Genomic DNA, 26,843 nt, shown 5'->3' with positions numbered 1-26,843 from the left:
CACTGTAATGAGACACAGCGCTATTTGAAAGTGGTATTTATTGAAGGCCAATGATTATATGTACGCACAACTTAAATCCGTCACACATGCGGAACAACGTACCGCCACCGCTTCCACTAAACAGCTACATACAAGCTGCTTCTAATCTTCGTTTGAGCCATAATGCGAGTGCCTGTTTTGTTCCGCCCTTCCGTTACAGCAAAACAAGTAGGTCTTCATTGTCTGGGCACTCCGGTAACAGTTCATGATAATTCGATCGAACGAAACGAATGTCAATCCCCAACTTTCTGGCAATGCATGCAGCCGTCTTTGAAGTACACGAAGTTCGCGTCCTCATTTACAATCTCTGGCCGTTGTTACCGCCCGTTAGGAGACTGTCGCATCGTTGCCCGATGAATTCACAAGCACGCCATCCTTGTCAGCAACAATACACAGCTCCGTCCGCCTTGACACGAGTGCGGCGATGCGCCGTCGCTGCAGCAGACGGCGGAGGAAGCTCCTTCGCCGGCATCGTCCGCGATGCATCTCGGGAATGCACGCTGGCGCACCGTCGACTCTCTCGGTGCGCGGCGGTGCAACCAAAAATTGCCCCGCGACGGTGCACCCCGGTTTATCGAGGACGGACGGTGCACACCAGTGCGGTTTATCGAGGATGAAAAGGCGCACCGGTGTGCCCCGGTGTGCACCGGTGCGGTTAATCGAGGATGCTATAAAACACCCCATGTTCGGGTTGTTTCAGTAGTCTAGACGTAATAAAGAGTCGAGCAGCTTATTCGCTCATTTCTCCAGTTGTACAGAAAACGCATGGCCGCGGGTGTTTATGCGCTTCGCAACGTCGCATGTTTGACTGCAAGAAAGTGCGTGTTTCCACAAGTTTCGGGAACTAATCTCGTGTGTCAACAAGACCGGCTATTGGGAACCGGAAATTCACCCGTAGGTTGACTCCGCGCGGCGGGGCAGCTTGTCTTTGTAGCTGCATTAGCACACGTGTGTCGTGGGCGCAGGCATGGAAGCAGGACATGTAGCATCTGGAAAGAAAATCAGCAAACGGTCCCAGGTCAGAACTGGTTCTACAGATCGCGAGTGTAAGCGTTCCCGTATTGGAGCCGAGAAAACTGTCAGAAAGGCAAAAGCCAAGTATGAGCCTGACGGCGAGTTTTCTCACTCGAGCTCTGGCTTGAAGCGAAAAGGATTCTGCGACAAAAGTGAACGCGCTAAGAAAAACAAGAAAGTGGCACAGGATGTAAATGCCGATGAGATTGACAGCGATGGTAGTATAGCAAAAAAACGCTGGAGGGGCAGAGAAGGTCGCGAAAGAGAGCATCATGGGGAGACGGACGATGATGGTGAGGATTCGAGGTTGATCGAAGAGTTGAGAAGTGGTGTTACGTCCATTTTGAATGGCATGGAACCAGAGGAACCTTCTCTCAGCACACCCAGAATCAACAAGAAGTGGTCTTCGCGGGAGAGCGCCGACGGAAACTCCGAAACTGAACAGCGTAAAAAGAAGAGAAAGAAGAAGAAAAAAAGAAAACCGCTCGAGCGGGAAGAAAGCCCTTCAAAGGAAAGCACCGCAAGTGCATTTGCCAAAGGTGCAGTTAAGGAGGCAGCTCCACCTCTCTCGAAGACTCAACGCAGGAAATTGAGGCAAAAACTGAGAAAGCAATCTCGGAAAGAGAGTAAAGAAGCTTTGACGAGAGAGGAAGAAGCGTGCCAGTCGTTTAGCGATTTTACACTTCAGGAAAGAACTGACAATCAGCCGCCAGGGAGTCTAAGACCTGAACTTTCACTTGCAGTAGGCGAGGAGGGGCCACAGGGTCCAGAAGACACCGAGTTTGGGAAGCTCTCAATAGCAGATTCTCCAGCTAAGAAGGCCAAGAATGAAAAAAGGCGTGCTCTGTCGCTGCCTTCGTCAGTCGATGTGCGGGAAAGAGCACTGGCCAGGGTTCGAGCAGCACAGTTTCGAATGCTCAACGAGGAGCTCTATACAACGGCCAGCGATGATGCTGTGCAGTCGTTCGAGAGCGACCCTCAGGCTTTCCAAGTTTACCACGAAGGGTTTGAACAGCAGGTGGCGAAGTGGCCAGTAAACCCAGTCGATGTCATCATAGAGGCTTTACGTCGCATGTAAGTTGCATTGTGTTTGTTCGTTTTGCTGTGGCAGTACATTCTGCTGTGTGACGTTGGTAATCATTTTGTCAGCAGGCTTAGAAACATGGAATCTTGCTTTTGCCGCCAGCACCTGGTAAGATGTAGCGTGATCTGTACGGGAATGGCGTTAAGCTGGTGTTACAACTGCTTGCACTGGACACCTCCTGATCTCACTTGGCTTCAAAGTTAATCAACCACATATGGATGTTTCAGTAGCTGTGAATTTAGCTAAGTCTGAAGAAAGAGCATGACTGTTTTTCAAATTCGTACAGATAGCTCTCAAGAGGCCCTGGGTACGGGGTGTCAGCATTGGTGCTTGTGCACCGAGAGGATGCTGTTGCTGCACAAGGCTTTTTCTCTCTGCAATGAGGCAACATGTTGGGCTTGTTGATGGCTCTTGATGACTAACTGTGCAGTGCACATTTCTGGCAGAGGCAAAGAAATATAGCGGACAAGTTCATTGCTGAGCTTGCGAGTAATTTTTCATTTAAAGATGGCCCTTATATATAGTTTACCACCTGCAATGAAAAGGATGGCAGAAGATATTATAACCTTACAACAATGTATGTTAGCGCTTATCAACCACAGAACCCAAATTTATAAAAGTAAAACAAAGAAAACTTGAGGGATCGTTGAAGCCGCAGAAATCTCAAAACAAAAGACAACGCTTAATAAGGCAACCACTGATAGCCCTGTCATGTAAAGTGTAGGTGTTTTTGAAAGCCAGGGTTTACCATGCAATATTGTTCGCACGCATGTATTTTGCACATTGTCCCAATGCTGTCATATTTCTTTCGTTATGCTTTTTGTCGAAGGGTTGTAGGCCATATAGACCTGTTTCCAAAGCAAAAATTACGAGCGACATCTAACACTCCTTATGATTTAGGAAATGCGTAAGCATTAGTGCCGAATTCCTAATTTTGTCCTCTCATCATCATCGTCATTTTCCCTTCATCTTTTTCTTTTTTCTTCTTTCTCCATTGCCATGACTGCGGACCCTTAACCAAGTGCCCTTGTTAGGCCGATAGCTACGCTTAATGTTACGTAGCCGTAACGGTGAGCCTTACGAAACGCCAAGCAACACCAATCTCATTGTGTGTCAGGCTGACAGTTCTGGTCTTCAAAGTTGGAGCTCAAAGCGCAACATTAGGCCAGCACGTGTCCCTGCGTTGGCATCGCTGGCATGCCATTTTTTGGGACAGCACGGCACGATAAAAAATTGGGTGGATGCCCCGCGATGCCACTATGAACATCGAACAGCACATACCTGCACTCGCATTGCCAAGCAAAGAGGACATATAGCGGGAATGTATTTTCCTACTCTAATTGCTACTACTGCAATTACCATGCTCATATTACTGATGTAGTATATCTTAGGCCAAGTAGTGACCCCGGATTCCAACCATGAGGCAGAGGTAATTAGAAGGATAATGATGGGGTGGAGTGCATTTGGCAGGCATTCTCAGATAACGAATAGCAGCCTACCATTGTCCCTGAAGGAGAAAGTGTGTGACAGCTGCATCTTACCGGCACTCACCTACGTGGCAGAAACCTGGAGGCTCACTAAAAGGGTTCAACTTAAATTGAGGACGACTCAGCGAGCAATGGAACGGAAGATGATGGGTGTAACTTTAAGGGACAAGAAGAGGGCGGAGTGGGTCAGGGAACAAACGCGTGTTAAGGGCATATTAGTAGAAATTAACAAGAAGAAATGGACGTGGGCAGGGCATGTAATGCGAAGGCAAGATAACCGTTGGTCATTGAGGGTAACAGAGTGGATCCCTAGAGAAGGCAGGCAGAAAGTCAGATATGCAGATGAGCTCAAGAAGTTTGCGGGGATAAACTGGTCGCAGTTAGCACAGGACCGGGATAATTGGAGATCCATGGGAGAGGCCTTTGGCCTGCAGTGAGCGTAGTTAGGCTGGTGGTGATGATGATGATGATTACTCATGTAGGCCACAGTAGATGTCTTGAATACGCATTACTAAGCTGAAGGTCACAATGCAATCATTAGGTCAGTCTTCAGTCAGCTGGAACCATGAAGCCGTGGTGGTGTCAGGGATGTGTGTTCAACTTGCACTCCTGAGGCTGCGGATTTGATTCCCATCCAGACCCGAGTGCACACAAGTTTCTTTTCAATTAATTTGCTTTTTTTTTTTCTTTTTGGGCTGCTGGCTATTTTCTGTGTCCTTGGTTTATCTACCGAGTGAGTCAACTAATGCTTTCACATTAGTATTAGTCTGAAGTTAGTGCTGTGGTTTGTGTAGTGTTTTTATGTGTCCTCGTCAAGTATGGGCAGTGCGCATTGAGTCATTTCTCCAAGCAGCTGAAGAATACAAATTTGAAGTTTTTGGGTAGCTGCACGAAAAGTCCTCATGACTTTTATTTTCAAAAAGAAGCCACTGCATCGAAGTCATGAATACTGGTGTAATACTTTGCATTCATAACGTAGCACCTTGTTTTTAAAAAAAAAATAAAAAAAGGAGAGAGTAACTGCTCTAGTCTGCTGATTCATGCCTTGTAAAATGCTCCCAATATTTTCATTGACAAGCCAGGAACTACACTAAGAATCATTACTCTCACTTTGCTTAGGATGATCTTGACTGGCTTTATTAGTGCGACAAGCACAAAGGTATGTTAATTGCAGGTAACGCTCACCTGTGCGGTGGTATGCCAACTTATAGAGGTAGGTTTTCTCACAGAAACGTTTGTTCCAACTCCGAAAGCAAAAGCAACCACTCCACATTTAAGCTTCTAAACTCAGTGGCGATGTATGTTCAGTGCTCTGTGTTGCATCGGTCATAGTGTGGGAAACTTATCGAACCTTGCCAGTGTTCAGTAGCTGTGTGTTTCATTGCTCGTTCCTTTCTCCAGGCCGAAGTCAACTGTCATTGCCGATCTCGGCTGTGGGGAGGCGAAGATAGCTCAACAGCTGGCGAAGAACAAGGTTCATTCCTTCGACCTCATTGCTATGAACGAGCACGTGACTGTCTGCGACATCAGCAAGGTAAGCTGGCTGTTTTTCACGGGAAGCACGAAATATCACGGTTAGTTTGGCCAAGTTGGCTTGTTGAGACAGCTTCATTGGCTCCTTTCCTTTAGAATTTCTATATGTGTGTGATGAGGAACACACACATACTAACCACCATTCAGCCAGCAGTACTGCTATAATTATATTGGGAGTGGCCTTGTGTTTGTATCAACTGACTTTTGGATGCTTGCTACATCTGGCACTGAATTTTCGCTACTCAGTCTTTGTCAGTGGGACTTCTTTACATTTAAGCAGCAACTATGGCTAAGGAAGTTCTTCTTTGGGGGTGTGTGGTGTTGGGGTAGCTAAGTGTGAACTGAAGCTAGCAGCCATCTCCTCTGTTTAACATGCAACAGGAAATACAAGTTCTGTTCTGGTGTGCTTTTTTTGCATGAATGTGAAGTTTTCTGAAATTCTAACGTTTTGTCATGATAAAATGAAAATAAAAAGTTTTTCAGAAATTAAGTAGCCCCTTTACTCATTAAGAAACATCTCTTGTCGGTTCCCATTGAAAAAAAAAAAAAATCATGTACTAGACAGCATTGTTGACTGACTTCCACAAAGTAATTTCCTGTAGTTGTGATTGTGATGACAGTACGATGATTCACAACGAACTCAATCTTAGCTTCCACCTTCTTAGTTAATTGCAGAAATGACATTTTCATGCCTTTTTTTTTGTAATTATCAAAGCTGGTCGAGTTGGTACTGGGTCATTGCAAAAAACACTGTGCAATACAAAGGAACAGGGAAAAAGGAGTTGCCAAGTGCTGACTCGCAATTTAATTGAAAAATGATTCCATGTAGATTGGATCAAGCACTAAAAAATTTAATTGTCAGATGAGTGCCTTTGGTTTATGCACATAATGGAGAACTGGCAAATGGTTGAGTGTGTACCATGCTGTGTGCAGCTTTAATATTCCTTATCTGACAGGCTAAGTGAAGCCTAGTGCATTTTTTTTTTACCATAGAAGGCCTGTACCACTTCATGTGGCAAAGAACTCTACATGGCAATATCAAACATTTGTATCTTCAAAAAATGTAGCTACCCACATGCCTGCGTATACATGGCACACGTGCCTGCGTATGCATGGCAGGGTTCAAGTGTACGTCGGCTTTCAAAGTGACCTAGTGTTCTTGCAAGTGCTCATTGAGGCACCAATGTGCACGGTTAATGAACCAGCAACCACCAGAAAATAAAACTGACTATGCAATCTCGGTTACACACTTAGCAAATGTATTGGTGTGCTTTGGCTTCCACTTTTTGTTCTTAAAAAGTTTTTCCCCTTTGCTCAATGACCAGATGCAGACGGGCGATTTTTTTTTGCTGCTGAACAAACAACATCAACAATGCTCCGCTTAGCTCTGTTTCTTAGCCCATGAAACAATGAATGGGTGTAAGCGACAACAACCAATTTTCCTCTTTTCTTTTTTAGGGGCGAAGCCCCTTAGGGCCTGCAGCTGTTAGCGTCTCCTGTCGTTGAAATCGTCGTCTCATGTAGTCACGGTACTAAAACACTGGGGAACTTGTTTATGCCTCGCGCTGGAACGTAATGTGTACTAAAAAAACACCAGGACACTCGTTTGCGCCTCGTGCTGGAGCACTTCGTAACGTGTACTAAAAAACACTGGGACACTCGTTTACGGCTCGCACAAGAGAGGTTCGTGCTTAAAAGACAAGAGACATTTGCAGCAAAGCTGTATACCTCTACCCCCCCCCAACGGTTTCACTTCTGTTTGCATGCTAGGCCCCTCACCAGGTTTCGCGTTAGTGAAGATGGCGCGGGATTTTTTTTTTCTTGGAGTTTCTTTTGCCAGTATGTGTGCTTCACGCTCTTTGCCATCCCCTCCGCTACAAGGGCCACTTCCCGGATGGGGTATCAGGCGTCAAATGACCGCTGTGCCTAGGCCACAAGTTAGCCCCAGTGGTTTGTGAACATGTCTTCGAAAGTGAATTTTGCAGAGGGGTTGTAAAGGTTTTAATCGTTCTTTCCTTTATGAGCCTAGAAGGGCCAGGTTCATGCCTAAGAAAGGGCTCACATGATCTGGGATTGGAGGTTTAGCAAGCATGCCCAGGTGGGAAGATATGCATAGTATGCGTACATGGGCGTCGGCAGGATTTTGTCTTGTAGGGGGCAAACCCATTGTATTGAGGGGGAAGAGGCTGCAGGGGCGGGACAATTGTGCCGGGTTGGCTTGGGGGTGGGGGCAAGTGCCTCTTTTGCACCCTCCTGCCGATGCCCATGGATGTGTATGCGTGTAAATTTTGTGTATGGAAGGTGAGGGCTGTGTGGCAGCATGCAAGGCAAAGTATTTGGCCTTGTAATCTTGAGGCACTCTGTATGTGGCCCCATGCTGCTGTGTAGGTGTCACACATAAAGGACGTGCGACCTGTCGTGAGGAGTGTTGGTGCACCTGGGTTTCTCTGGATTGGCTCTGGGCTGCCTGCACTAGTCTATAATGTATGGGTGGAGGCCAGAGGGCTGTGCGTTTCAGAATTGGTGTACTAGTGGTGTGCATCAGATTGCCTGTGTTTTAGGCGCTGAAGAGTTATATTATGCATATAAGACTAAAATTGACTCTTATATGAATTTCAGGTGTTTGTTGCACCGAAGCTACAACTGGGCGACGAGGCATGCCGTAGTGAAGGCCTCCGGATTAATTTTGACCATCTGGGGATCTTTAACCTGCATTTATGTTCCAACAAATGGGCGTTCTCACTTTTCGCCTCCTTCTGAAAAGGAGCCGCTGTGGCCGGGATCAAGCTCACATCCTTGGGCTCAGTGGCCTATCCACTGAGGCACCGCGGGGGGTCGAAAAAAGAAAAATGAGAAAGAAAGAAAGTGTGCTAGTATGTTTGAAGCAATGCTGGATCATAAGCTGGGCTTTGGTTGGGTTTAGTCAAACTGTGTGGGTTTCTTCTACGTCTAGCGATTGTTAATTGTCTTACATCATGAATGGAGCTTTAGGATTGAGAATTACATCACTGCTGTGGGGTGTCCAAGCAGAGTGGGCTTTACACGTGCTTGTTCTCTTTTCAGCTCCCACTATCCAGTCAGACTATTGATGTTGCTGTGTTCTGTCTGTCGTTGATGGGGACCAACCTGAATGCCTTTGTTCTGGAAGCGAACCGCATACTGAAAAAAGGGTAAGTGCCGACAGCCGTTGCCACGGGTGTGCTTTTTATTTGTTCTGGAACACTATGTTGCAAGTTTTCTTCCACTGCTGCTGAGGGGCTCCAGAAGTGTTTTGGCGTGGGAAGTGTTTCTCACTGCCCATGCCTTTCTCTAGCACTTCTTGTTTGGTTGACCTGTCTTTCCATTCGCCCCATCCTCTCTCATGGGGATTATGATTAAGAGTTCATTAAGAGGTCACAGGAGACAACCTCAAGCTAAAGGGTAATGGAAGTAATACAAAGAAAAACAGCAAAGCATGTTACTTTTTTACTTGCAAAGAGAAATGGGATCTAATCGAGGTGAATGGAGTATTTGGGTACAGTAAAACCTTATTATAATGAAGGTTAAGGGGTGGGGGGTCATAATTCGTTATAACCATTACTTCGTTATGGCCAATGTCCATTTCTACCGGCAGTTTGCAAGCAAGAGAGCATGTGCTCACCAGCGAAACTCACAGCAGTCAACGAAAACAAGAAAAACAAGTGAAAAAAAAAAGAGCAAAGAATCACTGCTACTTTATTCACACCAAACGACTCATCCATGATCATTCGACAGCGCACGAGCTGGCGGTTCACTACGCAGGAAAAAAAGTCCTTGATAGATTTTGCAAGTCTTCTTCAGGCAAATGATGGCCCTTTCAGCTCCAGCCGCAGTCCTCGCCGTTATTGTGAGCGCCCATGTTCCTCCAGGCAGTCTGCCGAGAGTCCGGGAGACACGCACCCCCGTGTGGGTTGCCAGGCTTTTGCAGCCATTGTAGCGTGCTGGAGTTGGCGGCCCCTAGATAACGCGAGTTTTGAATTATCGCATTTGTGATGCGGCATAAACTGCCACGCGCTATGAGACATGAACCTGATGGGTACCAAATTGGTCCGTAAAATACCTGAGAAAAAAAAAAAAAAGGTTCGTTATACCCACTGCGAGGAAATTTTAGCTTCGTTGCAATGAGGTCTTAAATACAAGGGTGGCTAGTGAATTTCAAGGGAAATTATGATTGCTTCATTATATCCATTAGTTCTCTTTATCCTGTTAAGTTATAACAAGGCTTTACTGTATTTACTAGGATATTCAGAATGGAATTCATGATGCAGTTCATGGGAGGGTGGATTGTTTTGTCCGCCTTTCATATGCACTCTAAGCTAGCTGCGTGTGATCATCCTACACAAGCGACAGAAAGAAATTTTTGATCTTATGCATTGTCTGGCTGTGCCCTCTTGCGGAGCACCACTGTGCATTTTGTTTTGTACACCCTTGATGGCGCTGCTCTCTTAAAGTGGTCATTTTTCCCAAGACGGCTGCTGTCTTTCCCGTATGCGAAGCATTTCTTGCTTGATTTCAAAATGCATAGGGTAAATAATTTACCATTACCATTCTCGCCGTTAAAACGAAAAATACCACAAAATGCGACTTTTGCGTAAGGTTTGAGTGCGAACAAAGAAGCGCTTTGCTCAATGAACTCTTTGAAGATGCTTTTTTGTTGTTGCAACACCCTGTGTTCTAGGCCTTGCCTGTTTGGTGAACAATTCAGTAGGTCTCGAATGTCCGTGGTTCCCTTGTTGCCTGCCCGTTGCTGTTTGGCTGGTTGATAGCACTTCACACTTCATTCCCGACCTAATTTTGGCAACTTGCTGAGACTATCCAAACGGTTCTTATGTGCAGCATGCCCTTAACGCAAGGATAATATTTTATCTCTATGCATGGAAACTGGCAAAGGCAGGTTCAGGGGGTCCAAGCCCCAACCACTCGCCACTGAGAACAAGGGCGAGAAAGGGTGTGAAATACACTCCAAATACATCTCATAATGCGAGGTGTCTGAACCACCTGAATCATTTCTTCCCTTCTCTCTACACTGTTGCCTGGTTGCATAAGTCTAAATCAGCTGCTTGAAAGTTCCACAGTAAGAGAAGCTATACATGCTTATGAGCTGAGTGTATCACGTTGGTTGCAGCCTCGCTAACTCGAGAAAAAGCATTTTTGGGGGCGAAGCCCCTTAGGGGCTGGGGCTGTTGGCGTCTCCTGTCGTCGTCGTAATTGTCGTCTCATGTAGTCACTGTACTAAAGAACCGGGAAGCTCGTTTACACCTCGTGCTAGAAAGCTTGGTGCTTCAAAGACAAGAGACTTCTACAGCAAAGCTGTATACCTCTACCCCCTAAAGGGTTGCATCTCCGTTGGCTAAAACGCTTCGCCCCTCCCCAGGTTTCATGTTAGTGGAGATAACCCGGGATTTCTTAGTGCGCAGCACTTTGGCACTTACTGCTGTTGTTTGAAGGTAGCGTTGCCCTCGTTACAGAGCGAGTTAAGGGAGAATCGACGACATAAAGAAAACAGAATGTGGTAAAAGTGTGAGGGGGAGGCAGGGAGACATGTTGGGTGGTGGCGATGCGCTGCGAGATTACGCCATAGCAGTGCTGCCGTCGTGCGCTCGATGATGGCGGGTTCACTTCCTGAGGCGCAGTTCGCGTCGCCTATGCAGAGGTTTAACATCGCTGACATTTGTGCGGGAGGTTCAAATACGATTTACAACAACATGCTCGGTGGCAGCGACACACGCTGCAAGATAACGGCAGTGTAGCGTGCACCGCCATGCGTTCGATCATCACGCGATGACTTCCTGAGGTGCAGCAGCTATGCGCCGTGACTGAGAAGACCGCAGTTCACTCTGTGTCAAATTTCGCATTAGGAAGTGTAGTAATCGTCAGCCATTTTTTTTTTGTGTCATTCTTCTAGTGCAGATTCCTAAAGAAAGGTCAGTAGGGAACATTTTTCAGTAGTTATCATTTCCAGGGTGTTCTGGTGGCGCATTTAGCCACTGGGCTGCAGATGCCGCAGAAAAAGGCAGAAAGCCAAACCAAGGAACTCTCTGTGTGACCGAACTGAGGAGGGCCAGAAATACGGGAACTCCGCGTTTGTTCATTGAGAAAGGCTCCGGAGGGCCAGTTACATTATTGATAGAGAGCAGCTATCCTCTTCTGTCCTTATTTATGTGGAAGTGTATGTAGACACTATGGTGATCAGCAGTGTTGTTCATTTTAATGCTATTTTAATGGCTGCCTTAAGGATAACGTGGTGTGTCATGGACATTGCAAGGGAGCCTAGGGCGTGCAACTGATTCCAAGGTTCAACGAAATTCCTTGCAACTTGATAGCAATGTGAAGGTTCTAGATGAAGCCTTGGCCATGGATACGTCTCACGAGTCGAGGCAGAAACGTTGCAGTTTCGACGTGGGCATTAACTTTGCCGGGCGGCTGGAGCCCAGATCTTTGGGTAGTCCCGCACTGTTGCACAACCTCTAATGCCTGCACGTACACGTGTGCAAGTGCACGCACAGGCTCTGAGCCTCCTTTTTTACTATCACAAGGCTGTATTCTCAATGCTACAGTAGGTGGAAAAAAAAAAAAAAGAATGCGATTGATGATAAAGGGATGACCGTGTTGCCACTGGGCCAGCCCGGCAATGTGCTTCACTCCTAGGCAAGCCTTGGCATGGTAGTGCTTACCAGTAGTTGTGGTAGGGGCGGTTTTTTGTGCCCTGTGTGCTGCATAGTTAAAAGTAAGGGTGGATGCTGTGCCTCTTACAACGGTTGTGGGTGATCCTGTGCAACAGCACAATGTAGGATTTCCCAGACTACTGTATTTACTCGCGTAATGAACCCACTTTTTTTCCAGAAAATTTGGTATGAATTTGGGGGGAGGGTTCATTATGTGAGAAAAAAATTGCAACAGTTTTTAAAAGTTGAAATTTCATACAATAAAGTTGCTAAGAGAAGTGCTGTCAGAGCCATACCAATTTCGTAAAAACACGTAGAAACATGTAGGTAATTCTGTAATGAAATGTATATTTTATTCCCCACTCGCCACCGTCCCCCTTCGCCATGGAGCTGTCCTCCTCACTGAAGTCGCTCGTGGCCGCACATTTGTTGTCCGCCCACAGCGCACTGTCTTCCGCGTTGTCAAGGCACTCCAAAATTTCTTTTCTGACACCGGCAAACTTCCCTTCTTTGGGCCCATGAAACACATGGCGGCCCCTGTTCACCGCCCGAAAACCTCTCGTTTTCGCCCGTAGCCTACACGCCCTGGGTCAACACTGAAGTGCCACACAGCCACGTCATTTCCATGTGCAACGCATGCTCCACCACCGTAGTTTAAAACAGCGCGCACCACGAGCACAAAGAAAGGTTGGAACATAGCTGAACAACGAAACCACGGAGCGTAATGGTGAAGTTGTGTAACAGCCGTAACAGCAAGAGCAGAGGAGTGCAGAGTACGTTTAGTGCTTTATTCGCACACCAGTAAAACCAGCCTAACAGCAAAGAGCAGGGAAGGAGTGTGGAGTATGTTTCGTGCTTTGTTCGCACACTGCAACATTTTTATGGTGTAAGGTTTGTTTCGCATTCAACAGGTGGCGCACCGTAAGCGCGCAATTTTTAAATTGCAAGCCATGGCATTCGCACTCACGTCTCCGGCTACTGTTGAGATTTATTTTTGTTGGAATGCGTTTTTAGCATTTCTGTGCGTACTGTAGCGCGATATCAAATTACTGCGATGGCCTGCGGCATCAGCAACCATGCTGAGACAAAAACATATTCCCGCTGCATTTTTTATTCAAAGTGACAAAAAAAGCAAATTCTCAACAAGAAAATTGGGGGGAGGGTTCATTACGCGAGTGGGTTCATTACGCGAGTATATACGGTATACGCGAGTATATACGGCGAGTATATACGGTATACATTTCAGCCGATGCGGCTGAAATGAATGAACAAAGGCAATGATCAGGGGTGGAACAGGGTACATGGGTTTGGGAGCCATCCTGGGAGCAGGCAAAAGTGCCTTTTGTAGCAGGCCGGAAGCAGCCAGAAATGTTTTTTGGAGCAGGTTTGGAGCAGCCAGAAAGGCCATTTTGAACACATGCAATGCCATTTCACAGCATTATGGTGCATCCCTAACCTCCCTACAGGTCGCTGTGCCAGGCCCCTGCTAATTACGATTTATCTATTATATTAGGCAGTCTACCGTGCTCTACAGCTTACTCCAATCCAGGAGCGCAGTTTTTGAACTATATCTGGAGGTTTCCAATATGCGGAGTCATCTCCCTTCGTACCCAGCAAGCGCGTCACGCTATCACCGTGGAAAGGTCAAACCTCATGCGCAGTGTCGAAGGGGATCAGATAGCAGGCCTTGCTTCATGTCCGGTAAACTGTGTTTAAGCCAACTCATGCCAGAATACCGAAAAACAAGGTGTTTGCTCGCAGTTTTTCTATTCAACAGCGGTTTCAGTGAGTGACGAGCTCAACATGGCTTTGTGTATGCTCATCTCAGGTTTGCGAGAGTTGATGAACTTACGCCGTCGACTGCACTACTAGAGCGTGTTAGAAGGCATGACTAATGTTGGACCATGCTCCACTAAGCAAAGCTAACCCCAAAGTTCACAGGCGAAAATGAGTAATTACCTCGCAACAAAAATGAACCGAATTAACCAGCAAGGGCGAAGCGTCCAAGACCCTGTTTGTTCAGCAGCTATTTGGAAAGTTGCGGGCAGCAAAGCTAGGATCATCAAAAATGGGCGACTAAATTGATGACTAAATGATGCAACCTTTCAGGCAACAGCATCGCAAACAGGTAGCTATTTGCGATGATATACAAATACATTTTGCTTTTGGTCATTTTCCACTGATTGTGGTGCAGCGGCTGGCACGGGCAAACAAAACCGTGCAAATGCGACGCAAAGGAATGCAACGGGAATGCGAAGAGGATGCATAGTGCCTGCGGCCTTACGGCTAAGCCAAAGTGAATTTCCATAGCCACTAATAATAGCCTTGACGAAACCGAAAACACGTTTCACCCACCACGTTTTCGGCCATGGGGCATCACGGCGGTCGTATCTGGCGGCTCAATTCAGGCGCTGGGGCGCAGGACAGCGCTGATAAATGGGTTTGGTGCAACAGGGGTGGTTTGGCGCAGGGCGGCGCAGGTAAACACTTTCGGCGCTCAACGGTGCAAATGTGCGCAGCTGTTCCACCCCTGGCAATGCCATTTGGTGATTTACTATGTCTGCCAATTTTTCTATTGAAACAGTGAGCCTGAGACTGGCGTACCTGGTGACCCTCAGTCTTTAAACCACACCACATCTTCATTGTCTTGGAAATTATCAGGCCACAGATGTTTCCCAGGTGGTTCAAGCTGGTTGGGGAAGTTTGATGATCTTGTGGTGATAGCAAAATGGTGCCTAGCAAGGCCAGAATGTCAGCAGCACTCGGTCCCACACTCTCTATACCCACTGGCCCTAGTTGTTACTTACGTTGATACCTTCAAGTGCTGCCTGAATCCTTTCCATCCTTTCTTTCCTTTTCTTTCGTCTCACATTTTGTTTCTTCTTTGGTTCTCAAGAAACCACACGTTCTAAGTAGTGTGCAAATAATTTTGCAGAGGAATGGCCGCTGCAACTTCTTTGTCTTTTCATTTGATAAACAGAACTTGTGTCGCAAACATTTTATTTTGTTTGATTTTCTCAGGGGACTGCTGAAGATTGCTGAAGTGAAAAGCAGGTTTTGGACAACACACGGTTTTGCAAAGACAATGAAGAAGTTTGGTTTTGACCTTGTCAACAAGGTAAGCAAGTTTGTGATACTGTGATCTGATGTAGAAAGTGTTGCTGCATTTTTTTCCTGTCTACTTACAATTTTTGCGCAGAGTTGGAACATACCGTGTGGCACGGAGCATTTGCCTTGGGTACCTTGTGCACCTAGGGAAAAACCCTTTAGAAAGATCGATGCTTGAATGGCTAGAGCAGTGAAAATGCCGCTTCCCAGGAGTCAAAGCATGTGTACACCAGGGCACAAATCTGCAGGGCTGGTGCCCACTTTTAATGTTAATGCAATTGATTGCCCCATTGCGCAGAAAAGTTGGCATCTGTAGCAAGGAAAGGGCTCCTTTAATTGGCTGATGTCGTAGTGAGAGTGAAAGCAGAGAAATTCAGTCGAAAATAAAATTAAATAAATTTTTGCCTTTGACTGGGAATCAATGTGAACCAAGCACGCATCTTCAATTCCAGGGCTGTAGCTTACTAAATATGGTCCTAGTGCACATATTCTGGTCTTTGACTTAGAAAAGGTCAACAACTGGTACACACCCGCCGCGGTGGCTCAGTGGCTAAGGCGTCGCGCTGCTGAGCACGAGGTCGCGGGTTTGATTCCCGTCCGCGGCGGCCGCTTTTCTGATGGAGGCGAAAAGCAAAAACGCCCGTGTGTAGAGATTTCGACGCGCGTTAAAGATCCCCTGGTGGTCAAAATCAATCCGGAGCCCTCCATTACGGCGCGCCTCATCGCCTGCGTTGCGTCGGCGCGTTAAACCCTACAGTCAATCAAATCACAACTGGTACACGCAGCTTGACATGGAACGGGTTTGAGTTTGACTTCTCGTGGCACATCGGTAGGCTAAACATTAAGGTAATTATGCACAAAGTCTGTATACAAGCATAACAAAACACCCATTTAAGTGAATTGGCTAGTGACGATACTTGCTGCCATCAGAAGGCTACGGATGTTCCTCGAGTTCTCGTACCAACGTACCCACCCAAAGGGGTTTGCCATTACAATGGCAACTGCAGTCAGAGGCTCAGGGCCTATTCACCTACCGTATTTACTCGCATAATCCTCGCACTTTTTTTTCGGAAAAGTCAGTGCAAAGATAGAGGTGCGAGAATTATGCGGGGAAAAAAATCCGGTGCACAGTGTTGCCAATTTGCCTTCTGCCAGCCCGCTAAATATAGCGGTCGTTTTTTTGTATATGTAAGCTCAGTGTTGCCAACAGCAGCTATTTCTTTTTATTTTTATTATTTACAACGTAAACAGTCTCCCGTCGATTAGCGATCATGAAATTGCCGCCTTTGCTTTCTGGTGCGCGCCCTATCATGTGCGTGCCCTACTCCACTAACGCACGTTGAAGTCGGTGACGCCGAAGTGCCTGCCTGGGGCGCGGTTGCCGCGTTCGATCACGTACTCTATCGCTTTCAATTTGAAAGCGGCAGTGTAGCTGGCGTTCTTCGCCATGGCGAAGCGGCACCAAGCACAAAACAAAGCGATCAAAAAGTTCTCAAAATGGCAGCGAGCTATCCACCACTGACGTGAGTGACTCATTGACTGCTGCCGCTCAACGACGGGACCACGACGGCGACACAACGACACGACAGCGGGCTGCGCGAACACCGTCTAGTTACGCGCACGCGAAACATGCGCGAAACCAGCTCAAGCACAGTGTGAGTAGCGTGTTAGGGCGCCTGGATGGCCTTGGATACACAGCGCTCTCCGCCGAACGGAGAGGCGGCGGGGGAGGGCGCGCGTTGGAGAGCGCGTGCACCATGCGGGTTTCGCGAACAGGCAACTTTCGCCGCTGCAAAGTTGGGGGTGCGAGGATTATGCGAGGAACCAAAAAATCCAAGTTTTGGTGGCTCACATTAGGGGTGCGAGGATTACGCGAGTGCGAGGATTACGCGAGTAAATACGGTATTTCCATTTAGCTTCGACGTCAACATAGCCAATTTGAACTCTCACATACTCAACCCGCCCATTAGCTATGCGGTGTAGCAGAAACCCACAAAGATGTACAGTTAAACCTGGATATAACAAAGTTGACAGAAGTTCCCAACTATTCGTTACATGAAAGTTTTCGTCACATGCAGGTTTTGAGTTAAGGCTCGCCTGAATGCAGCATAAACGAAACCAAAAATCTAGGCATCAGTGACCTTGGTGAACTCGCCCTTCAAGGATTTATTTCGCAGTGAAAACCTGCCTGATTCGCGCCTGCTGTTTTCCCATGAGCTTAGACCCTACGTGGAACTCCAAATAAGCAGTGTCACTCACCCCCATATTTCTAATCACTTCTGCCTCTTAGCACTTTTTGGTGCCTTAATGCCCTTCAAGAAGGACCAAACTTATCTTGAAAGAACGCCTTTTCATGAACTTGATCCGCTTTTCTGCACTCAAATCGGTGAGTGGGTGCTCGCTGCGATACTGTACCGGGCAGCAACATTCTTCTTTCTCGCCACTGGAGATGGTGTTTAAAATTGTAAGCTGTCTTGAAAAGGCAAAAAATTTGTTTTCTGGCAGTAGAACTCATCATTCACGAACCAAAACCAAAGATAGCCGGGGAGACGCACGGCTGCATGCCGACAGACAGGTCTAGCACCTAACCGGCACCACACTCGCATGTGGAAACGCATGGTAGTGTGTGGTGCAGGTGAAATTCGCTAAATTAGTGCGTCTCAGCGGGCATTTTTTCTGACAAAATACAAAAAAATCATGACTCCTCAGCGGGGCGAATTCATTACAGAGCGGTTGCAAACACATGGGCTTCAATGGGGCTGGTAATGGGAAATTGAAAATCCGTTAAATCCAGGACTTCGTTACACGGAGGATTGTTACATCCAGGTTTCACTGTATTGGCCAACGGCCAGCCCTAATACACAGCCCAAAGGTCCGCGCACTGTTGGGCAATGCCTAGCAATGCAAATTGGCTGCGACGCGTTGCGCGTTCTGCAGTTTGCTGTTGAGAGTCACCAGCAAGCCAAACTGAACTGCACAGCAGTATGTATTGTATCACTATGGAGTCTAAACTAAACCTTATACATCGTTGGCAGCCACAGCCTCGGCAGTAGTGAGATACGTTCGTTCACGCAAGTACACCACAATGGATGTAAGGAAGCAGAAGGATGCAGCAAGGGAAACCACAACTTGTCGCACAAACACACGCACTGTTTAAGAGGCTCTTAGTGAATAATTTGACGAATTGCATTCCACTACAAGAGGTCGATACTGAACCTAGAGTAGGCCTTATTGTACCTTACAAATCACAAAGCTTTGCTTGCCTAAATCGACCCACAACCTGCTCAACTTTAATTTTTATTGGGGAATGCCTTTTCCTAGCATCTGCTCGTGTGGCCAAAATATTGTCCTCTAAAAGAGCATAAGCATCTACTCATTAGCGTAGAGTGCTCTCTTTGAGAATGGAGCTTGGTGCAAACACCCAGCACATGATAGATCGTGCTAGCAAATCTCGTCACTCTGCGCCTTTGTCCAGGTTCCAGACCACTAACACTTTTTCTTATAAAGGCAGCAAGCGGCGGTGAGTTGCTTTTGTTGATGTTGTAGGGTATTGTTGTGTATTAGCTTAGGCTGTCAGTTGGTGGGCGATATGAAGTTTTCAGAGGTTTGCTGCTGTGATGCTACTTGTAAGAATAGCAGTGGTCTTGCACAGATTATGCAGTTCACTGGGCGTAACTCCTTGTAGGGTATATTTGGGGCTGTGCTTTGGGATAACCCTTTGGCTACTCACCAGTGGTAATAAACTGCCCCCCCCCCCCCTTTCCCCCTCTGCTATTTCATGGGTAAATGTGTTGGAAAAAGAGAACACAAAAATCTGTTCACTTTTGAGTGTGCAGTTATATTTTCGGCACTCTGTGCATTGGGTTGTTGAATGGGCACTAACAGTAAAGGTTGCATGTGAAGCTCAAGATTCTTCATGCCCATGCTTGCACTTGTTGACAAAGTTGAGTGGGCTTCTTCTTTCGGCCACATTTTAGAGCGAAGTTGTCCGCATCACTTTTACCGGAACCTTTGTGTCCACCGACGTGATCAGCGGAAAAAAATTACACAGCGATAGAGAGAATCAGCTTTTGTTGAGCCTAGTAAAGGTATTGGCTAGTGCACGCAGGCACCGGAGGGGTTGGAACCCTCTTCACGGGTCCCATATGTGTCTTAGCAGCTCCTGGCCCTTGGCTGCCAGCGTGAGCTGGATCGTCAGGTCGGGGCTATGCAACAAGGTCTCCCATCGCTCTCAGGGGCCAGGTGTGGGAATAGGGGTGGGGGGCGGCCGGATCACAAGAGACTTGCACTCGGCCAGGGCGTGTGCCAGAGTGCCTCTCTGTCTTTGCAGAACGGGCAAGTACTCTCGTACCTGTCAGGGTACATCTTGTTTAGTAGTGTGGGATGTGCTAGCGACCCCGCCTGTATCCTTCGGAAAACGGTCTGCTGTTTTCGGCTAAACTGTGGGTGAGGCCCGGGGAACCTGTACCTGCGCCCTCTGTACATTTCAGTTATTTCTCTCTACCTCGTGACGGGGCGCAGCAGCGCTGGCTCGTCTCGGGCCGGGCGGAGAACTCTCGGGTGTAGTGGTCGGCGAGTTCGTTTCCTTCCACCTTCGAGTGAACCGGCATCCACATGAGCTCCAAGGCTCGCCTCGGGGGCCTTCGCTTGGACAGTATCGCATGTGCCAAGGGGGACACCCTCCCTTTTCGGAAGCTGGCGAATGCCTTCTTAGAGTCTAGGACTATAGTGCCGGCCCTCGGATGTGTTAGCGCGAGGGCCACGGCAACTTCCTCCGCTTCGACTGATTGGGTCGTGCGGACCGATGCGCAGGTCACCAGGGTGTCTATGGTGGTGACCGCTGCTGTAGCCTTGGTTCCGTACTTGGGAAGCGCCGCGTCCGCGTAGAGGATGTCGGGGTCCTCTTCTTGCTGGCGAGCCAGTGCCCTGGCTCTTGCAGACCGCCTCCCTTCGTTTTTCCTGAGCTGCATGTTCCTGGCAAGGGGCTTGGTCTTTACGACGTCCTTCCACTCTGGAGGTAACGTCTTGGTGTCTAGTTGCGGTTCGATGCTCCATCCCATTTCGCGCAAATAGGCCTGTCCGTGTTCGGTCTGACTCAGTCTGATCCTTTGGTTAGAGAGGTGGGCCTCCACCATCCCGTCCACCGTATTGTGCCTGCCCATGCCCAGGAGTTTCTGCATGGACGAGTGGACGGGCACTCCCGCAGCGAGCTTGGTCGGCTTTCTGACCATGTGTCCAGGACCTCACGGTCCGCCTTCGTCAGCTTGAGGTACGGGGCAGAGTAAGTGTTGGGACACGATGAACGCCTGCACCAACTTCAGGGCGTCGCCTTCCTTGATTCCTCGGTTCCTGTTGGTGACTCTTCTGATCATGCTCGAGATCTGCTCGGAGATGGTCTTGATCGTGTGCGTGGCTGCGGTGGCCTTGCCGTTGTCGTGCAGCAACAGGCCCAGGATGTGGACTTGCTGCGTGGACTCGATCTTTGTGGCGTCGATCTTGACGACCACGTTCGGCAGCGGTTCCATCTTGGGCCTACCTGGTTGCACCAGCAACAGCTCCGACTTCTGTGGGGCACAGCTCAGCCCGCAGGTTTGGCGTACTCGTGGACGGTCATCGCCGTACTCTGCAAAGCTTCCTCCTCATTACGACTGACAGAAGAGGAACACTGGGAGGCCCTCCTCCAACACATTGAGGCAGTTCTTGGGGGCGACTGGTAACAGCAGCTCCTTCCCCCAGCAATGCAGAAGCCTTTATAGAAGGGCAAATAAAGATGTTTTTCTCTCTCTCTCTCTCTCTCTCCTCTACCCAGGCGTTGGAACCCGCTCTGGACGTCCACACCGTTATGTCGTCGGCGTAGAACGCGTGGTCCGCGCCTTCGATTTCTTGGAGTAACTTGGGCAAGGGCAGGAGGGCCAGGTTGAAGAGCAGCGGCGACAAGACTGACCCTTGCGGGGTGCCCCTGTCTCAGAGTTCATTTGGGTCCGACTGTTCCTCTCCTATCCTTATGGTCGCCATGTGCTTGTTCAGAAAGTTCTCGATGTAGCCGTACATTCTGCGGCTGCAGCCCGTTTTGCAGAGGTTCTCGAGCACGCTTCTGTGGGACACGTTGTCAAAGGCCCCCTTAAGGTCCAACGCAAGTATCCCGCGGGGCAAGTGTATCGTGGCCTTCTTAAACACCAGTTCGTTTAGCTGGAGGAGGATGTCTTGGGTGCACAGGTGCTGGCGGAACTCGTACATAGTAGCCGGCATGTGGTTCGTCTCGTCCAGGAACCCTTGGAGTCTCCGGATAACCATGCGTTCTACGACCTTGCCCACGCAGGACGTGAGCGAGATCGGGCGCATGTTCTCAATTGTCAGTGGTTTGCCCGGCTTGGGAATGAACCTCACTTCTGCTTCCTTCCTCTCTGCGGGTAGTTCCGAGCTTTCTTAGGCCAGGTAGATGTGGTCCAGGAGCTCGGCCATTGCCGCGTCGCTCATGTAGGAGTCGGTAGGTAATGTCGTCCGTACCGGAAGCGCTCTTCTTGTTACTCTCATCGATGGCTGTCAGTAGTTCTGTGGTGGTAAAGGGCTCGTCCAGCTCCGGATTTTCGGGTCCCCCATATTCCTCCGGCAGCGTTCCTGAAACAGCCCGCGCTCCGTATTGAGATACTTCGCCTTCGGGTCTTCGATGAGTCTCTTGCCATCCCCGCTGTAGGCGTTGAGGACCTTGGTGAGGTTTCGGTTTGTGACCGCCCTACCGAGTAACAGCTTCCTCCTTCTCACTTCGTCACTCCTCTTCACAGGAAGGAAGTGTGAATGGCTTGGTGTTGTCTCTGCAGGGGGCAGGGATTGTGGTTCCTTGTTTTACGAGGGAAAAGGAATGATGGTGAAAAAAATGGGATGGCCGTTGAGAGCATGAACAAATGCTAAATAAATGAAAGACAGGATTTCTTAATGAGGTTGTTCTGATTCTGGGATGAAAAGGTAGTCTACTTTGCTGGATCATCATTTGATAAGGGATGAATATGCACCATTTTTTTATCATGGAATACGATGTATACCTCGCTCCTAGCCAAAGTAGGTTGTAGTAACCTACATGGCCATTCTGCTAATTCCACTAATCGTAATTCCATTTGCCATTCCGCTTCGGAGGGATTTGAAGTTGGAGCTACAATATTGGCTTTAACATTAAATCTTTCCTGGCTGTGGTAAGAATGACAGGTTCGCCTTGGTGTTAGAGAGATCTTGTACCTAAAAGGTTAGCCTGTAGCCCCCTATGGCATGTAATAATGATGTGTAAATGTGCCATTGTTGTGCAGGAGTTGTCTTACACGTAATGGGGTACCACATTTGTCAAATCTAAAAACTGATTGAAAGACTTAAAAGGTTACCATCATTTGCCCCCATTGTTATGTGAAAAATGAGCGGGAGCCTTCAATATACAAAGTGTTATTTACTGTAACTGCTAAAAGATGGCAGCACGTATTCCAGGCCAGAAAGGTCTTTACTCCTGGGTGGCAGAAATGAACCTTTTCTTCATAAGTTAAATGCTTAGTGCCAAGTGAGATGGAATATTTATTTTTCCGTGAAATGAAAGGAATCTTTTCTCTTTGTGGCAAATGGTGCAAGTGTTCTTTCTAATGATGTGGAGAGACAGCTAATTGGGAAGAGGCTTTTTAAACACCGCAAATGGAACATCTGAACTTGAGGGCTGAATTTAGCAGGAAGCATTTCAAAACCAAATGTAGCAGCAAGCTTCTGTCAATGCCCCATGCTGGTGCTGAAAATTATTCTAAAACATTTTAGTCTTGACATTTGATACCTTCTGGAGACACACTTCTGCTAAGTGGGATCACAAAACCACATATAAAAAAACAGCAAAATAATTGAAAATATTGGAATGCTTTCTTTGGCATGCCTCACGTGAAGAGGGTGCCACATGCGTCACCACAAATGATCCCTCTTGCCTTTGCTCTAGCATTAAATGTCACCATTAGCCAAAATGTAAACACATCTGTTGACATTGGAAGGATCAGTGGCTAAGCTACCTACTAGGTGGCTCCACTAGTCCATTGGCACATGGGTCTTTGGGGCCAAAAAATTACCCAAAAAAGCATTTTTTTAGGTATCACTTTTCTTTGGTTTGCACAGTTTTTCCTCCAAAAATTCCATATGTGGAACAGTACCGGGTGCTTATAAAAGCCATAGAGGTCTGATTTCAGTAAAGAAATAATTTTCCCGTAATTCCCCACTTTTTCGCCACGAGTGATGTCGCAGTGATACAGAATTCTCGAGAGGTACATCCCAGCATGTAGTGCAGCTAGGAAGATCATTTCTTTTGCACTGTGAAGGTGAATGTTTAAACCATGCGATATGGGAAGCAGATTTCGCATTTTGTGTTTCAGTAGTTGTTTAATTAGCGTTATTTTTAATTGGTTAGCAGGAGTATTTCAAACCTAGAAGTTAGAATTGGTGTAATAGTGTATGCGATTGCAAAACAACAACAAAAAAAAACTGCTCCCCACATTTCATTCTCTACAACTTCTGGTACCTATTCATGTCTTGCTGGTAGTCTTTTGTTGAATAGTTTTTTCCTATTGTTCTCAAGAACAATCAAGGAAATTTTTTAGTTACCTCAGATACTATTTACCTCACATCAAAACTAATTAGGTTAATTAGGTTAGAAACCAGCTAAAAAAACTTAACAAGCCCATGAAGTTTTGTCAAAATTGCTTGAAAAGCAAAAAAAAAAGTTTCCAAGACCAGTGTGCCTTAAGTTTTACAGATATGTTGAGATGGGTGCAGATTACTGGGATAAGCTTAAAAATGAAGCTTAAGTAAACAATGAAGGTATTGCCATGTTTATTAGCTGCAAAAAATGGTTGTTGTGCCCATTTTACGAGCTCTGTGCTGAGTTACGGAGCACATTTCTTCCTGGTATCTTTGTAGGTTTGCTTGAGTGGCGTGCTGTTGCTGGCTCAGTTTATTAAAGGGTAGAAAACTTATAACAGCCAAAGGGGGTTGTTTTCAACGTGTGTGCCTATTTTTTTAAAGCCGTACATCAACAGCTGTCACCTACGGGTAGGATTACTGTGGGGTAATCATCTGTAAGTTTTTTTATCATCTGCAGTTCAGTGGGCTTTTCAAAACGCTTAGATCTATACAGTAGCCGACCGATTTTCCGGACCTGGAGGGGAATGAAAACTAGACTGAATAAAAGAGCAGTCCAAAAAATCCGTGAGACTCCTATGGGACAACTGGCGGTTCCTCAGGAAAGTCTGAAATATCCAGCAAATCTGAATTTTTGGAGTCCGAAAAGACGGTCGGCTACTGTACTTAAAGGCCAACTGAACTCAAATTTTCGACAACGTAAAAATAATGTCACCTAATAGTACACATAAAAAGGGTGCAAAATGCAAAATACTGCGTTTCAAACGTCAACGCGCGCGGCGCAAACGGCTCGCGAAATCGGCGTTTTCGGAACCGAAACTGAATAGAAAAGGCTGCCATTACCGGCGGCCGGACGTGATGTACGTGAGGGAACGGAAGCGGCCGCTCACAGCCGCCTTCAAATGCACGTGGTAGCGTCGTGTTTGGCACTGTTATTTCCACAGAAGAGCTTCCACCAACGTTTGCCCATGATAATGGAGTTATGCCCAATTCCGGCGTCGCGTTGCTATCAATCGAGATGAAGTAGACCGTCCGACAGTAATTTTGTTCCATCAGAATAACTGCTGGAGTGGCGATTCTTGGCATTGCGAGGAAAAAAGCGGACCCTGAATTACAAAGCTACTTGCTCCTACGATATCGAAAAGTAGCTTTCGGTAGCCGGCACCTCGGAACTCACATCGCTCAGTTTGAAGGGAACAAACTGCAAGTGGGTGGAGACCAATCACTATTTCTACAATACATTAGGTACAAACAGCTTCGTGAATATCGGCCCAGTATTTTTCACCTTTCTGCACATCGAGAATCGAATTAAAAAAGTGGTCTGAAACTATAAGCCAGCTTCCACAGCTAAATGATGCACTAAAACACGAAACAGTTTCCTATATGTAACGCTGTTTACTACTTTCACCAGAGGCATGTGCTGTTGAAAACACTTTACTTTCAAGTAATAAATCTACCGCTTTACCACTAGTAAATACTTCACTTGAGAATTGAACAAAAAATCTAGTTTATTGTTTAGGAGAGGAGCAGTTTCATTAGCTTTCGCACTTCGCGAAGATGACGGCCGATATTTGTGCGGATGTATTTGTTACTACAAGAAAGGCTGATTTTGGTTCACTTAGCGAGTGAGGCAAAAAACGCACAAATGTTTATACCTGCGTGTACAGCAACTCTAGTTAGGTCGTGAAACTTTTGGAAAGGTCTAAAAGATGGAGGTGGCGTTGGGACATCCCAAATATGGCCAATATTGTACACGGAAGTGCAAGTGGTCAAGAATTTATAAAATATTTTTCTGTGGTAGGTGCAATAGAAGTGACAAATGTAGGGTAAGTGCTCGTTTCGCGCTATTTTTTTCCTTGAGTAAAAATATTTTCAAGTACAAAAAGTTTTGCTAACTCCGAGACGTTTGCAAGTGCGTGAATAGTTTGAAGGCTTCTAATCTCTTTTTTGCATTGAAAAAAATGGCGGATATTGCTACCTATGCGGTTAGTTTTAAACATGTGATGATGACGGCGGTACAGCGCGCTGGTGTAGCAGAGAAATCTCGGCCGAACGCATCCCTGCAGCCGGCGCAGCGCCATGCAAGTCGCCGGAGAAGCGCGAGCTTCACGGGACAGGTTCCCCAACCTCCGTCACAGGCCGCTCGGAACTGGTTTCGGCGACTCTCCGCCAGGTGCATACGTCGTCTGCTCAAGGGTGCTTTGAACGAAGGTACCTGGCGTGCTCTGTGATACCGAAGCTAAGGATTTCGCCATGGTGATTTTAAGAGCATAGACTACTCATTTGGATCAAATTTGGACAAACAAAAATTTGAGTTCAGTTGGCCTTTAAGGGTTTCAGCAATGCCGCTGAGACAATAACATGTCTATGGTTTGATTTATTTGCGGAATTTGTGGATGAATGTATAATTTGTATGCGAAGCTCGCTTCAGGCACCAGTTAGTGACTGTCACACTATTTAATGCATAGAATACTTTACAGGGGTCACCAAAGTACTAACCCTATAGGGCAGATATTGGGGTCACTGCACGGGTGGTAAGAAAGCTTTATGCATTGAAAACCAACTGTCATAGCATTCAGGTCCGCTATGCCTGGCTGCTGTGGTATCGTTTGGTGGCATTCCCGATGAATAGGTCAGAATACATCATGACTTCACGGAGGTAGAAAACCTTTTTGTGTTCTGGGTCAGTGCGCTAAAGAAAATTTGGTGTATAATCCGCACGTTTTGCTTCTTCCCCTACATCACCCGTTTTGATTTGCAGGACGAGTCGAACAAGATGTTTGTTCTGTTTGACTTCAAGTAGGTCAGGTAACCCTATAGGGCAGATATTGGGGTCACTGCACATGTATGGCTAGAAAGCTGTATGCATCGAAAACCAACTGTCATAGATCATTTAGGTCCGCTGTGCCTGGCTGCTCTGGCGCCATTTTGGGCATTCCAGATGAATAGGTCCGAAGACAGAATGACTTCACAGAAGTAGTAAACATTTTTGTATTATGGGTCAGTGCACCAAATAAAATTCGGTGTGTAATCCGCACATTTGATTTTGATTTTGCAGGATGAGTCGAACAAGATGTTTGTTCTGTTTGACTTCAAGAAGGTCAGGAGTACGACGCAGCACCCCAACCTTCCAACGCTCAAGCTTCTGCCCTGTCTGTACAAGAAGCGGTGACCGCCAGCCTTTGAGCCAAACATACTGTTGCCATCCGCGAACAAGACTAGATTAAAGATGATGCTTTGCTGGCA

At 47.0% G+C, this 26,843-nt stretch overlaps 1 protein-coding gene across 1 annotated transcript; it reads left to right on the top strand.

Moving 5' to 3' along the window:
• Nucleotides 1–792: 792 nt before the first annotated feature.
• On the top strand, nt 793–26,843 carry LOC144174453 (uncharacterized). The gene is made up of 5 exons (XM_077703172.1): nt 793–2,127; nt 5,026–5,158; nt 8,221–8,327; nt 14,862–14,958; nt 26,656–26,843. The coding sequence occupies exons 1-5, from the start codon at nt 1,007–1,009 to the stop codon at nt 26,767–26,769; spliced, it is 1,572 nt and encodes a 523-aa protein (XP_077559298.1). The 5' UTR covers nt 793–1,006; the 3' UTR covers nt 26,770–26,843.

The sequence above is a fragment of the Haemaphysalis longicornis genome, unplaced genomic scaffold (assembly GCF_048455015.1).
Source record: "Haemaphysalis longicornis isolate Haplotype H1 unplaced genomic scaffold, Haemaphysalis longicornis Haplotype H1 scaffold_3, whole genome shotgun sequence".
In the NCBI taxonomy this organism is placed as follows: domain Eukaryota; kingdom Metazoa; phylum Arthropoda; class Arachnida; order Ixodida; family Ixodidae; genus Haemaphysalis; species Haemaphysalis longicornis.
The sequence above is the reverse complement of the archived record's forward strand: the minus strand, read 5'-3'. Positions and strand labels throughout refer to the sequence as shown.

Excerpts from the sequence above, each read along its gene's own strand:
- LOC144174453 (XM_077703172.1), top strand. The coding sequence starts at position 1,007 with ATGGAAGCAGGACATGTAGCATCTGGAAAGAAAATCAGCAAACGGTCC. Across the intron at positions 2,128-5,025 it reads ATAGAGGCTTTACGTCGCAT|GCCGAAGTCAACTGTCATTG; the intron begins GTAAGTTGCATT and ends TCCTTTCTCCAG. Across the intron at positions 8,328-14,861 it reads AACCGCATACTGAAAAAAGG|GGGACTGCTGAAGATTGCTG; the intron begins GTAAGTGCCGAC and ends TGATTTTCTCAG.